Raw genomic sequence first — 14,898 nt, 5'->3', positions numbered from 1 at the left:
GCAGGCTGTGCTCTCAGGATGTTTTTGGGGTCTCTCAGGGATTTTGGGGTCTCTCAGGGGTTTTTGGGGTGCTCAGGGGTTTTTGGGGTGTTTTTGGGGCGCTCACCTGGCAGTACAGGCTGTGCTCTCAGGAGGTTTTTGGGGGTGCTCAGGGTATTTTGGGGGTCACTCAGGGGGTTTTTGGGATGCTCAGCGTGTTTCTAGGGTTGTTCGAGGGGCTTTTGGGGATGTTTTTGGGGTTTTTGGGGCGCTCACCTGGCGGTACAGGCTGTGCTCTCAGGGGGTTTTTGGGGTGCTCAGGAGTTTTTAGGGTCATTCAGGGGGTTTTGAGGTTACTCAGGGTTTTTTTGGGGGTCACTTGGGGTTTTTTGGTGTTTTGGGGCTTTTGGGGTGCTGATCTGGTGGCACAGGCTGTGCTCTCAGGGGGTTTTTGGGATCAATCAGGGGTTTTTTAGGGTCACTCAGGGGTTTTGGGGTTATTCAGGGGGTTTTTGGGGTGCTCAGGGGTTTTGGGGTCCCTCAGGGGTTTTTGGGGCGCTCACCTGGCGGTACAGACTGTGCTCTCAGGGGGTTTTTGGGGTCTCTCAGGGATTTTGGGGTTATTCAGGGGGTTTTGGGGTCACTCAGGGGGTTTTTGGGATGCTCAGCGTGTTGTTCAAGGGGCTTTTGGGGTGCTTAGGGTGTTTTGGGGTCACTCAGGGTGTTTTTGGGGTGCTCAGGGGTTTTTGGGGTGTTTTTGGGGTGTTTTTGGGGTTTTTGGGGTGCTCACCTGGCACTACAGGCTGTGCTCTCAGGGGGTTTTTGGGGTGTTTTGGGGATGTTTTTGGGGTGTCTTTGGGGTGTTTTTGGGGCGCCCACCTGGCGGTACAGGCTGTGCTCTCAGGAGGTTTTTGGGGTGCTCAGGGGTTTTTGGGGCGCCCACCTGGCGGTACAGGCTGTGCTCTCAGGAGGTTTTTGGGGTGCTCAGGGGTGTTTTGGGGTGCCCACCTGGCGGTGCAGGCTGTGCTCTCAGGGGGTTTTTGGGGTGCTCAGGGGTTTTTGGGGTGTTTTTGGGGTGTCTTTGGGGTGTTTTTGGGGTGTTTTTGGGGTGTTTTGGGGTTTTTGAGGTGCCCACCTGGCGGTACAGGCTCAGGGCCACGGGCTGGTTCTGCAGGGTCATGAAGAAGGAGCCGCGGTTGAGCTCGTTCTTGAGGTGCAGCACGACGGTGTACACTGAGGGGACAGGGACAGGGACAGGGACAGGGACGGGACAGGGACAGGGACGGGACAGGGACACAGGGACAGGGACAGGGCACAGGGACAGGGGACAGGGACAGGGACAGGGACAGGGGACAGGGACAGGGACAGGGACAGGGGACACAGGGACAGGGACAGGGGACAGGGACAGGGGACAGGGACAGGGACAGGGACAGGGGACAGGGACAGGGACAGGGACAGGGGACACAGGGACAGGGACAGGGGACAGGGACAGGGGCCACAGGGACAGGGACAGGGACAGGGTTTGGGGACAGGGACAGGGACAGGGACAGGGGACACGGGGACAGGGACAGGGCACAGGGACAGGGCACAGGGACAGGGGACAGGGGACAGGGACAGGGGACAGGGACAGGGACAGGGGACAGGGACAGGGACAGGGGACAGGGACAGGGGACACAGGGACAGGGACAGGGGCACAGGGACAGGGGACACAGGGACAGGGGACAGGGGACAGGGGACAGGGACAGGGGACAAAGGGACAGGGGACAGGGACAGGGACAGGGGACAGGGACAGGGGACACAGGGACAGGGGACACAGGGACAGGGACAGGGGACACAGGGACAGGGGACAGGGACAGGGACAGGGCACAGGGACAGGGACAGGGGACAGGGACAGGGGACAGGACAGGGACAGGGACAGGGACAGGGGACAGGGACAGGGGACAGGACAGGGACAGGGACAGGGACAGGGGACACAGGGACACGGGCACAGGGACAGGGGACACAGGGACACAGGGACAGGGACAGGGACAGGGGACACAGGGACACGGGCACAGGGACAGGGGACACAGGGACACAGGGACACAGGGACAGGGACAGGGACAGGGGACAGAAGGGTTTTGTTGGGGTTTTCTCCTGCGCCTCCCAATCCCCTCTGTGCCCCCTGATCCTCTACGTGCTCTCCCAGACCCCAAAACGTCCCCAGAAGGCTCTCCCAGACCCCAAAATGGTCCCAAGGGATTCAACCAGACCCCAAAATGTTCACAAGAGCCTCCCCAGGATCCCAAAATGCCCCCCTGAAGGCTCCTCTGAACCCCAAAACATTCCCAAGAGGCTCTCCCAGACCCCAAAATGGTCCCAAGGGACTCTTCAAAGGCCCCAGAATGGTCCCAAAGAATTCATCCAGACCCCAAAATGTTCCCAAGATGCTCTCCCAGACCCCACAATGCTCCTGAAAGACTCTCCCAGACCCCAAAACGTTCCCAAGGGACTCCTTAAAGACCCCAAAATGCTCCCAAGAGGCTCCCCCTGATCCCAAAATGTTCCCAAGGGGCTCTCCAAGACCCTATTACTTTCCCGAGGTGCTCCTCAAGACCCCAATACACCCCAAGAAGCTCCCCCAGACCCTGAAATGTCCCCAAAAGGCTCTCCCAGACCCCAAAATGGTCCCAAGGGGCTCTCCCAGACCCCAACACACCCCAAAAGGCTCTCCCAGACCCCAATACACCCCCAAGAGGCTCCCCCAGACCCCAATACACCCCCAAGAGGCTCCCCCAGACCCCAACACATCCCAAGAGGCTCCCCCAGACCCCAATACACCCCAAAAGGCTCTCCCAGACCCCAATACACCCCCAAGAGGCTCCCCCAGACCCCAATACACCCCCAAGAGGCTCCCCCAGACCCCAACACATCCCAAGAGGCTCCCCCAGACCCCAATACACCCCAAAAGGCTCCCTCAGACCCTGAAATGCCCCCAAAAGGCTCCCCCAGACCCCAATACACCCCCCAATACACTCCCAAGAGGCTCTCCCAGACCCCAAAATGGTCCCAAGAGCCTCTGCCAGACCCTGAAATGCCCCCAAAAGGCCCCCCCAGACCCCAAAACACCCCCAAGAGGCTCCCCCAGACCCCAAAACACCCCAAGAGGCTCCCTCAGACCCTGAAATGTCCCCAAAAGGCTCCCCCAGACCCCAATACACCCCAAGAGGCTCCCCCAGACCCCATTACACCCCAAAAGGCTCCCCCAGACCCCACTCCCCCCCCAGGCCCGCCCTGTCCCCTCACCCAGGTCGGTGTCCCCGCTCTCGATGGCTTTGCCCAGGGCCAGTTTGCTCCGTTTCATCTTCAGCAGCAGCGGCACCTGCTCCCCGCTCCGGGGCTCGTACTCCAGCAGCTGCCCGGGGCACAGCGCTGTCACCCTGTCACCCGGGGGGGGTGGTGGCAGTGCCACCCCGGGTCCCCTCCCCGTGCCACCCGCCCACCTTGATGGCCAGCTCGGCGCGGCCGCAGTCGTAGGCGCGCGTGGCGATGTCCGAGTAGGAGATGCCCGCGGCGTCCCCCAGCTTCTGGTTGATGGCCTGGGCCACCTCCTCGTCCGACTTGTCCTTCTGCTGCACCTGTGGGGACAGCCAGGAGCGTCCCCGGGTGTCCCCGAGGCGGGGCGGGCTGTCCTGGGCTGTGCCCTCACCTTGTAGCAGGCCCAGTGTGCCAGGATGCGGCTGACGCCCTGCATCTCGGGCAGGCGCAGGAACTCGCAGACGCGGATGGCCAGCGGGTACAGGCGGCGCAGCACCAGCCTGGGGACAGCGGGACGGGGACATGGGGGCATCAGGGGGACAGGGACATCAGGGGGACATCAGGGGGACGGGGACGTCAGGGGGACAGGGACGTCAGGGGGACGGGGACATCAGGGGGACATCAGGGGGACGGGGACATCAGGGGGACGGGGACACCACGGGGACATCAGGGGGGACAGGGGACATCAGGGGGACAGGGACATCAGGGGGACGGGGACATCAGGGGGACAGGGACATCAGGGGGACGGGGACACCACGGGGACATCAGGGGGACAGGGACATCAGGGGGACGGGGACATCAGGGGGAGAGGGAGGGGTCAGGGGACACCAGGAGGGACAGGGGACATCAGGGGGACAGGGACATCAGGGGGACCGGGAGGGAAAGGGGGATATGGGGGGAAAGGGGGATATGGAGGGGTCAGGGGACACCAGGAGGGACAGGGGACATCGGGGGACAGGAGACACAGGGGGATCAGGGGACAACAGGGGGGACAGGAGACACAGGGGGATCAGGGGACATCAGGGGGACATGGAGGGGTCAGGGGGATACAGGGGGAAAGGGGGGACAGCGGGACGGGGACATCAGGGGGACAGGGAGAGGTCAGGGGGACATGGGGGGAGAGGGGGACAGGGAGGGAAAGGGGGATATGGGGGGAAAGGGGGATACGGAGGGGTCAGGGGACACAGGAGGGACAAGGGACATCAGGGGGGACAGGAGACACAGGGGGACAGGGGGCACCAGGGAAACATGGAGGGCTCAGGGGGACATGGAGGGCTCAGGGGACACCAGGGGACATGGTGAGGTCAGGGGACATGGAGGGGTCAGGGAGATATGGAAGGGTCAGGGGGATATGGGGGACACAGGGACATGGAGAGGCCAGGGGACATGGGGGACAGGGGGACATAGGACACCAGGAGGGACAGGGGACACACAAGGTTGGGGGACATGGAGGGGACAGGAGGACACAGGGGGACAGGGGACATGGAGTGATCAGGGGGACACACAAGGGGTCAGGGGGCAGGGACGGGTCAGGGGACATGGGGGGACAAGGGGACACCGAGGGGGATAGAGGACAAGGGGACACAAGGGGGGGACATGGAGGGGTCAGGGGACACCAGTGGGGGACAGGGGGACACCAGTGGGGGACAGGGGGACACACAGGGAGGGTACAGGGAATGGAGGAGTTGGGTTGGGTTTGGGAGATCCCCGAGTGCTGGGAACTGCTCAGCCCCTGGATATGGGAACGGGATGGGGAACTTGGGATGGGGGATTTGGGATGGGGGATTTGGGATGGGGGATTTGGGATGGGGGCACTGGGATGGGGGATTTGGGATGGGGGATTTGGGATGGGAGCATTGGGATGGGGAATGTGGGATGGGGGATTTGGGATGGGGGATTTGGGATGAGGAATGTGGGATGGGGAAGGTGGGACAGAGGGGATTTAGAGGGGTCCACAAGTGTTTGGAGCTGCTCAGCCCCTGGACATGGGAATGGGATGGGAACTGTGGGATGGGGAATATGGGATGGGAAATGTGGGATGGGGAATTTGGGATGGGAAATGTGGGATGGGGAATTTGGGATGGGAAATGTGGGATAGGGGCATTGGGATGGAGAATTTGGGATGGGGAATTTGGGATAGGGAATGTGGGATGGAGGTATTGGGATGGGGAATGTGGGATGGGGAATTTGGGATGGGAACTGTGGGATGGGGAATGTGGGATGGGGAATGTGGGTTGGGGAATTTGGGATGGGGAATTTGGGATGGGGAATTTGGGATGGGGAATTTGGGATGGGGAATTTGGGATGGGGAATGTGGGATGGAGGTATTGGGATGGGAAATGTGGGATAGGGAATTTGGGGTGCTGGGAGCTGCTCAGCCCCTGGATATGGGAATGGCATGGGAACTGTGGGATGGGGAATTTGGGATGGGGAATTTGGGATAGGGATTGAAAGATGGGACCCTCGGAATGGGGAAGGTGGGGTGGGGAAGGTGGGGTGGGGATTTTGGGCTATGCAATACAGGATGAGGACGTCAGGGCAGGGACTGTGACACACAGAATTCGGGATGGGAACCACGGGAAGGCTCGGGATGCTCTCACCTGTCCAGCAGCACCTCGATGGTGAGCTGCTTGTATCTGCAGGGACAGTCAAGGCACGTTTGGGATCACGGCAGCCCGGGAAGGCCCCGACCCCACGGCAGGCAGAGGATACTGGGTGAAGGTGAGCGGGATCCCGATCTGGTAATCCCTGACGGCGTTGAGCACCCGCAGCTCCTGGCACATGCGCACGAACCCCTCCGGAGGGAACTTATCCAGGAAACACTTCCCAAAGGAAGCTGCCTGTGGGATCGGGGGGGGAAATCAGGGAAAATCCTTCATCCTTCAGCTCCCTCCTCCTCCTCCTCCTGCAGCTGGCTCACCCTCAGCAGGGATTTCTGGGTCTCGGGCTCGTGCTCGTAGCCCGCAGCCTCGATGCACTGGCCCACGGCCTCGGGGAGCAGCTGCTGCTCGCGGATCTCCCGCAGGTACTCGTCGGCCTTCTGGCTCTCCTTCTGCAGGACGAGGAGAAAGGAGAAGCCCTGGGACGCAGATCCCTGGGGATGCCAGCCCAGGGGGGCTCTCTGGGAGGGGGATGTACCTCGTACTCCTTCTGGGCCTCCAGCAGCAGAGCGCCCGGCGCCATGGAGGCGATGCGGAAAATCTCCTGGCTGGCCTCTGTGGGACGGGCACACAGCGGGCATCAGGGGCTGCTCCAGCCTGGCGGTGGCACCCGGCGCCACTGCCAGCACCTGGCAGCGCCCTGCAGCTCCCATGAGCTCCTTCCGTGATCCCCCTCCAGCACCGGGATCGTGGAATGGGTTGGGTGGGAAGGGATCTTAAAGCCCAATAATTCCACCCCATCCATGGGCAGGGACAGTGCCCACTGTCCCAGGTGGATCCAAGTCTATCTAAGCTGGCCTTGGGCACTGCCAGGGATCCAGGGGCAGCCACAGCAAATCTGGGAATTCCAGCCCAGCAATTCCCTGCCAAGATCCCAGCCCCATCTCCCCTTTCCCAGTGGGAGCCATTCCCTGGCTCCTGTCCCTGCAGGCCTTGTCCCCAGTCCCTCTCCAGCTCTCCTGGAGCCCCTGCAGGCACTCTGAGCATTCCCTGGATTTTCCCTTCTCCAGGGGAACATTCCCAGCTCTCCCAGAGGAAAAGAGCTCCACAATCCTGGAATGGTTTGGGTTGGAAAAGACCTTAAATCCCATCCATTCCCACCCCATCCATGGGCAGGGACACCTCCCACTGTCCCTGGTGGATCCAGCCTGGCCTTGGGCACTGCCAGGGATCCAGGGGCAGCCACAGAAAATCTGGCAATTCCAGCCCAGCCTCTGCCCACCCTCCCAGACAGCAATTCCTTGCCAGGATCCCAGCCCAATCTGCCCTTTCCCAGTGGGAGCCATTCCCTGGCTCCTGTCCCTGCAGGCCTTGTCCCCAGTCCCTCTCCAGCTCTCCTGGAGCCCCTGCAGGCACTCTGAGGATTCCCTGGAATTTTCCCTTCTCCAGGGGAACATTCCCAGCTCTGCCAGCCTGGCTCCAGAATCCCAGACAGGTTTGGGTGGGAAGGGACCTTAAATCCCACTCATCCCCACCAGGGACACCTCCCACCATCCCAGGGTGCTCCAAGCCCCACGTCCCACCTGCCCTGGGACATTCCCGTGGACGGAGCATCCACAGCTCCTCAGGGAATTCCTGTGCCAGGATCCCACACCCCGGGGGCCCAGGAGGGCAGGGAACTCACCGGGGATCTCGTGCAGGAACTCGTGGGTGCTGCGGGACAGGATCCTGACCCCGTCCAGCTCGGGCACCAGGTAGGAATCCTCATCCAGGACAAAGCTGGGATCCTGCTAAGGGTGCCCATGGACACGGCTCCGGGACAGCGCGGACAGACTGGAACCCCACGGGAGGGGGGAAGGACTTGGGAACATCCCATGGGATGGGGAAGGACTTGGGAGCATCCCATGGGTTGGGGAAGGACTTGGGAACATCCCATGGGATGGGGAAGGACTTGGGAACATCCCATGGGATGGGGAAGGACTTGGGAGCATCTCATGGGATGGGGAAGGACTTGGGAACATCCCATGGGACAAGGGAAGGACCTGGGAGCCTTTGTGGGGCTTGGGAGAATCCCATGGGACAGAAAAGGATCTGGAAACCAGAGTGGAGCTGGGAACATCATATGGGACAGAAAAAGGACCTGGGAGCATCCCATGGGACAGGGAAAGGACTCAGGAGCATCCCATGGGATGGAAAAAGGGCCTGGAAGCATCCCATGGGATGGGGAAAGGATTTGGGAACATCCCAGGGAACAGAAAAGGATCTGGGAGCATCTCATGGGACGGGGAAGACACTTGGGATCATCCCACGGGACAGAAAGGTACCTGGAGATTCCAGCCCACCCGAGAGCAGCCCGTGGGACAAGGGAAGGACCTGGGGACATCGCTGGTGACAGAGCAGCAAGGGGGGCAGCAGCGCGGGTGCCAGGGGAGGTGGCAGCGCCCCGGGCGTGTCCCTGTCCCCAAAGGATACCGGATGCACTCCGACGAGTTGCCCACCACCATGAGCTGCCGCTCCCAGGCCAGCACCACGGCGCGCTGCCGGCTGCGGGGCCGCGTGCACCTGGGGACCCCAACATCAGCCCAGCCCGGGACCCCAACATCAGCCTCAGCCTGGGACCCCAACCCATAAACCACAGCCCTGGGACCCCAACATCGACCACAGCCCGGGACCCCAACATCGACCACAGCCTGGGACCCCAACATCAGCCCCAGCCTGGGACCCCAACATCGACCACAGCCTGGGACCCCAACATCAGCCACAGCCCTGGGACCCCAACATCAGCCCCAGCCTGGGACCCCAACCCATAAACCACAGCCTGGGACCCCAACATCAGCCCCAGCCCTGGGACCCCAAACCATCAGCGCCAGCCCTGGGACCCCAACATCAGCCACAGCCTGGGACCCCAACAACGACCACAGCCCCGGGACCCCAACATCGACCACAGCCTGGGGACCCCAACATCAGCCCAGCCCTGGGACCCCAACATTTACCACAGCCTGGGACCCCAACATCGACCACAGCCTGGGACCCCAACCCATCAACCACAGCCCTGGGACCCCAACATCGACCACAGCCTGGGACCCCAACATCGACCACAGCCCTGGGACCCCAACATCAGCCCAGCCTGGGACCCCAACATCAGCCACAGCCCGGGACCCCAACCCATCAACCACAGCCTGGGACCCCAACCCATCAACCACAGCCTGGGACCCCAACATCAACCACAGCCCCGGGACCCCAACATCAACCACAGCCCTGGGACCCCAACATCAACCACAGCCCTGGGACCCCAACATCAGCCCCAGCCCTGGGACCCCAACATCAGCCACAGCCTGGGACCCCAACCCATAAACCACAGCCCTGGGACCCCAACATCAGCCACAGCCATGGGACCCCAACATCGACCACAGCCTGGGACCCCAACCCATAAACCACAGCCTGGGACCCCAACATCAACCACAGCCCTGGGACCCCAACATCGACCACAGCCTGGGACCCCAACATCAGCCACAGCCCTGGGACCCCAACATCAGCCCCAGCCTGGGACCCCAACATCGACCACAGCCCTGGGACCCCAAACGGGGACAGGGACACGCGGGGGTCCCACGGGGCTGGGGGTGGCACAGGGACAGGGACGGGGACGGGGATGGGGACAGGGACGGGCACAGGGACACGGGCACAGGGACAGGGGACACGGGGACAAGGACAGGGACAGGCAGCTCACCAAACCATCTGCTTGGGCGGGGTTCGGATGCCGGTGTTGAACTCGCAGAACTTCTCCTGTGGGAGAGGAGAGAGGTCAGGGACACCCCTGGGGGAACTGGGAATGGGGGAACTGGGAATGGGGGAACTGGGAATGGGGGGAACTGGGAATGGGGGAACTGGGGGGGAATGGGGGGAACTGGGAATGGGGGAACTGGGAATGGGGGAACTGGGAATGGAGGGAACTGGGAATGGGGGGAACTGGGAATGGGGGAACTGGGAATGAAGGGAACTGGGAATGAAGGGAACCGGGAATGGGGGGAACTGGGAATGGGGGAACTGGGAATGGGGGAACTGGGAATGGGGGGAACTGGGAATGGGGGAACTGGGGGGGAATGGGGGGAACTGGGAATGGGGGAACTGGGAATGGGGGAACTGGGAATGGAGGGAACTGGGAATGGGGGAACTGGGAATGGGGGAACTGGGAATGGGGGGAACTGGGAATGGGGGAACTGGGGGGGAATGGGGGGAACTGGGAATGGGGGAACTGGGAATGGGGGAACTGGGAATGGAGGGAACTGGGAATGGGGGAACTGGGAATGGGGGGAACTGGGAATGGGGGAACTGGGAATGGGGGGAACTGGGAATGGAGGGAACTGGGAATGGGGGAACTGGGAATGGAGGGAACTGGGAATGGGGGGAACTGGGAATGGGGGAACTGGGAATGGGGGGAACTGGGAATGGGGGAACTGGGAATGGGGGGAACTGGGAATGGGGGAACTGGGAATGGGGGAACTGGGAATGGGGGAAACTGGGAATGGGGGGAACTGGGAATGGGGGGAACTGGGAATGGGGGAACTGGGAATGGGGGAACTGGGAATGGGGGGAACTGGGAATGGGGGGAACTGGGAATGGGGGAACTGGGAATGGGGGGAACTGGGAATGGAGGGAACTGGGGGGGAATGGGGGGAACTGGGAATGGGGGAACTGGGAATGGGGGAACTGGGGGGGAATGGGGGGAACTGGGAATGGAGGGAACTGGGAATGGAGGGAACTGGGGGGGAATGGGGGAACTGGGAATGGGGGAACTGGGAATGGGGGAACTGGGAACGGGGGGAACTGGGAATGGGGGGAACTGGGAATGGGGGAACTGGGAATGGGGGAACTGGGAATGGGGGGAACTGGGAATGGGGGAACTGGGAATGGAGGAACTGGGAATGGGGTGGGTGCTGGGCCACCAGAAGGTCCCACAGGAACTTCCAGATCCAGCTCTGGGAGCAACCAGGGCTCCAAGCAAGATGGGGAAAACATTTTTTTTACTATTATCAATGTCAGGCAAAGATTTTTTTATTATTTATTATCATCATCGATGTCAGGCAAAGATTTTTAAATTATTATTATTATTATTATTATTATTATTATTATTGTTAATATTATTATTATTATTATCAATGGCAGTCAAAAATTTTTATATTTTTTATCATCAACAGCAGGCAAAGATTTATTATTATTATTATTATTATTATTATTATTATTATTATTATTATTATTATTATTATTATTATTATTATTATTATTATTATTATTATTATCATCATCATCATAATCATCATCGGTGGCAGATAAAGACTTTTTTATTATTATTATCAATGGCAATCAAAGATTTTTTTAAATTATTACTATTATCAATGGCAGGAAATATTTATTATTATTACTACCAACGGCAGGCAAAGATTTTTTTTTTTATTATTATCATTATTATTATCAACGGCAGCAAAGGTTTTTAATTTAGTTTTAATTAATGATTCTCAGGGGCAGGCAGGGGCTTTCCCCTGGCCAGGGCTCACCTTGAGCGAGGCCGCTCCCATCCAGACGCAGCCGGAGTCGCAGAACAGCGCCAGCAGCCGCTGCGTGAAGGACACGGCCACGCGCAGGAACGGCCCCGCCGAGGGGCTCAGCCCGGGGGGCGTCTGCGGGGACAGGGACACCGGGGGGAGACCAATGGGGACACCGTGGGGACACCAACGGGGCACCAACGGGGCACCAGGGGCACGGTCAGGACTGGGGGGTCATCAATTGGGACACCAACGGGGGACCAGAGTGACACCAGGGACACCGTGGGGACACCGTGGGGACACCGTGGGGACACCGTGGGGACACCAGGGACACCGGTGGGGACACCGTGGGGACACCAACGGGGCACCAGAGTGACACCATGGGGACACCAACGGGGCACCAGAGTGACACCAGGGGCACGGTCAGGACAGGGGGGTCATCAATGGGGACACCAGCAGGGGACCAGAGTGACACCAGGGGCATGGTGAGGACAGGGGGGTCACCAATGGAGGCCTTGGAGTGACCCCCAAGTGACATGGTCAGGACAGGGGGGTCACCAGGGGACACCACCAGGGGCTCAGAGTGACACCAAGGGTGTGGTCAGGACAGGGGGGTCACCAATGGGGACCTCGGAGGCATCCAGGATGGGAAAGGATTTGGGAGCATCCCCTGGGATGGGACAGGAGAAGGAGCTGGGAGCATCCCAGGGGACAGGGGAAGGAGCTGGGCACACCCCAAGGGACAGTGGGGACAGTGGGGACAGTGGGGACAGTGCAGCCCCATCCCAAATTCCCAAAGGGCCTCACCAGCACGGAGCAGGAGGTGTTGTCCAGCAGGAAGAGCTCCTGTCCCATGGCCAGCAGCACCATGGTCACCCTGTCCTGGGCCAGCACGGTCCAGCACGGCGGGGCCTTCTGCAGCCCTGCGGGGACAGTGACACCCCTGGGACACGGGGACAGCAGGGACAGGGAAGGACAGAGAGAAGGGGACTGGGGACAGAGGGCACTGAGGGATGGTGGGACAAGGAGGGGACACATGAAACAAAGTGGGGACAGGGGTAGACAGAGAAGGACAAAGAAGGACAGGAGGGACAGTGGGGACAGAACAGAGGGGCATGTGAGACAAGGGGACAGTGGGGATTGGGGACAGAGGGACAGAGAAACAGAAGGGGAACAGGGAGGACAAAGGGGACAGAGAGGGACAGGGAGAGACAGAGGGGGACAGGAGGGACAGAACAGAGGGACATGTGGGACAGAGGGACAGCAGGGATTTGGGACAGAGGGACAGAGAAACAGAAGGGGAACAGGGAGGACAAAGGGGACAGAGAGGGACAGAGGGGTCAGAAGTGGACAGGGGGACAAGGGACAGAGAAGGACAGGGACGGACAGAGAGACAGAGGGGGACGGGGGACAGAGGGCACTGAGGGATGGTGGGACAAGGAGGGGACACATGGAACAAAGTGGGGACAGGGGTAGACAGAGGTGGACAGGAGGGACAGTGGGGATTGGGGACAGAGGGACAGAGAAACAAGGACAAGGGAATGGGGGGACAGAGTGACAGAGAAACAGAAGGGGAACAGGGAGGACAGAGGGCACAGAGAAGGACAGAGGGGGACACGAGGGACAAAACAGAGGAGCACGTGGGACAGTGGGACAGCAGGGATTGGGGACAGAGGGACAGAGAAACAAGGACAAGGGGATAGGGAGGACAGAGGGACAGAGAAACAGAAGGAGAACAGGGAGGACAGAGGGGGACAAAGGGGGACACAGAGGGACAGACAGGGACATGGTGACACCCACCAGGGACCTCGGGCAGGCGGCGCAGCTTGAGGTCGTCGATGTTGGTGGCGAGGGAGAAGCGCAGCGCTCCCGTCAGGATGGCCACGCCCGTGCCGAACTCCGTGTGGAACACCTGCGCCTCCAGCACGTGGTTCTGCAGCACCTCCTGCAGGACACGCCGGGGAGGGGACACGCTGGGGACACGCTGGGGACACCGGGGCTCGGCTGGGGCAGGCAGTGAATGTGCTGCTCTCCGGGACGGATCCCAGCTCCTTCCCGAGGGACGGGACAGCCCCGGTTCTGCATCCCCCAAACCCCACCCAGGGCATCTCAGGAGGAGGAAATGGAGAGGATGAGATGGGGTGGGATTATGGGAAGGAATTCCTGGTTTGAGGGTGAAGAGGGGCTGGGATGGAATTCCCAGAGAATTCCATCTGGATGGAATTCCACTCCTGGATCCCTGGGAGTGTCCAAGGCCAGGCTGGACAGGCTTGGAGCAGCCTGGGATGGTGGAAGGTGTCCCAGAGCAGGGGTGGAATGGGACGGGCTGTGAGGTCCCTTCCCACCTGCCCCATCCCAAATCCCACCCCAAATCCATCCCACGCCCCGCTGCCTCACGTTTCCCATGCTGAAGTGCCGCTTGAACTCGCAGAAGAGGTTGTAGACCAGGACGGTGCCGTCCTCCTGGATGCACAGCAGGTCCTCCCCCGCCGTCCAGCCCAGGTGCACCAGGGGGCCGCTCTTCCACTGGGAACGGCACGGAAGGGTCAGCCCGAGCCAGGGACGGCCCTCCGGGGACACACCGGGGCTGCCGGAGCTCCGACAGCTTCTCCACAGCTTGGACACCTCACCCACAGGTCCAACACCTCACCCTGAGATCCAACACCTCACCCTGAGATCCAACACCTCACCCTGAGATCCAACACCTCACCTGGAGGTCCAACACCTCACCCTGAGATCCAACACCTCACCCTGAGATCCAACACCTCACCCTGAGATCCAACACTTCACCCTGAGATCCAACACCTCACCTGGAGGTCCAACACCTCACCCAGAGGTCCAACACCTCACCCTGAGATCCAACACCTCACCTGGAGGTCCAACACCTCACCCTGAGATCCAACACCTCACCGTGAGATCCAACACTTCACCCTGAGATCCAACACCTCACCCAGAGGTCCAACACCTCACCCTGAGATCCAACACTTCACCCTGAGATCCAACACCTCACCCTGAGATCCAACACCTCACCCAGAGGTCCAACACCTCACCCTGAGATCCAACACCTCACCCACAGGTCCAACACCTCACCCTGAGATCCAACACTTCATCCTGAGATCCAACACCTCACCCACAGGTCCAACACCTCACCCAGAGGACTGACATCTCACCCAGAGGGTCCAACCTCTCATCCAGAGGTTCAACACCTTGTCCACAAGTCCAACACCTCATCCAGAGGACTGCTCCTCATCCAAAAGTCCAACATCTGATCCACAGGGCTGACACCACACCTTACCCAGAAGTCCAACATTGACACTTCACCTGGAGGCTCAACACCTCATCCAAAAGTCCAACACCTCATCCAGAGGTCCAGCACCTCATGCAAAAGTCCAGCATCTCATCCAAAGGGCTGACACCTCACCTGGAGGTCCAACACCTCACACAGAGGTCCAACAGCTCATCCAAAAGTCCAAAACCTCATCCAG

At 60.5% G+C, this 14,898-nt stretch overlaps 1 protein-coding gene across 1 annotated transcript in view; it reads right to left on the bottom strand.

Moving 5' to 3' along the window:
• Positions 1 to 14,898, bottom strand: part of VPS16 (VPS16 core subunit of CORVET and HOPS complexes) — a 31,299-nt gene that overhangs the window by 14,230 nt on the left and 2,171 nt on the right. Inside the window, exons 4-18 of the mRNA XM_058024329.1 lie at positions 13,811 to 13,939; positions 13,214 to 13,358; positions 12,221 to 12,336; positions 11,426 to 11,548; positions 9,601 to 9,656; positions 8,346 to 8,435; positions 7,558 to 7,652; positions 6,412 to 6,488; positions 6,194 to 6,325; positions 5,986 to 6,113; positions 5,874 to 5,909; positions 3,665 to 3,773; positions 3,459 to 3,593; positions 3,262 to 3,370; positions 1,115 to 1,212 (exon numbers count right to left, since the gene is read on the bottom strand). Of these exons, the coding sequence (XP_057880312.1) occupies positions 1,115 to 1,212; positions 3,262 to 3,370; positions 3,459 to 3,593; positions 3,665 to 3,773; positions 5,874 to 5,909; positions 5,986 to 6,113; positions 6,194 to 6,325; positions 6,412 to 6,488; positions 7,558 to 7,652; positions 8,346 to 8,435; positions 9,601 to 9,656; positions 11,426 to 11,548; positions 12,221 to 12,336; positions 13,214 to 13,358; positions 13,811 to 13,939 (1,578 nt within the window). The remainder of the gene's footprint in view (positions 1 to 1,114; positions 1,213 to 3,261; positions 3,371 to 3,458; positions 3,594 to 3,664; positions 3,774 to 5,873; positions 5,910 to 5,985; positions 6,114 to 6,193; positions 6,326 to 6,411; positions 6,489 to 7,557; positions 7,653 to 8,345; positions 8,436 to 9,600; positions 9,657 to 11,425; positions 11,549 to 12,220; positions 12,337 to 13,213; positions 13,359 to 13,810; positions 13,940 to 14,898) is intronic.

Source organism: Melospiza georgiana, chromosome 5 (genome assembly GCF_028018845.1).
Source record: "Melospiza georgiana isolate bMelGeo1 chromosome 5, bMelGeo1.pri, whole genome shotgun sequence".
Taxonomy (NCBI): domain Eukaryota; kingdom Metazoa; phylum Chordata; class Aves; order Passeriformes; family Passerellidae; genus Melospiza; species Melospiza georgiana.
This window is presented reverse-complemented; position numbering and strand designations above follow the sequence as displayed.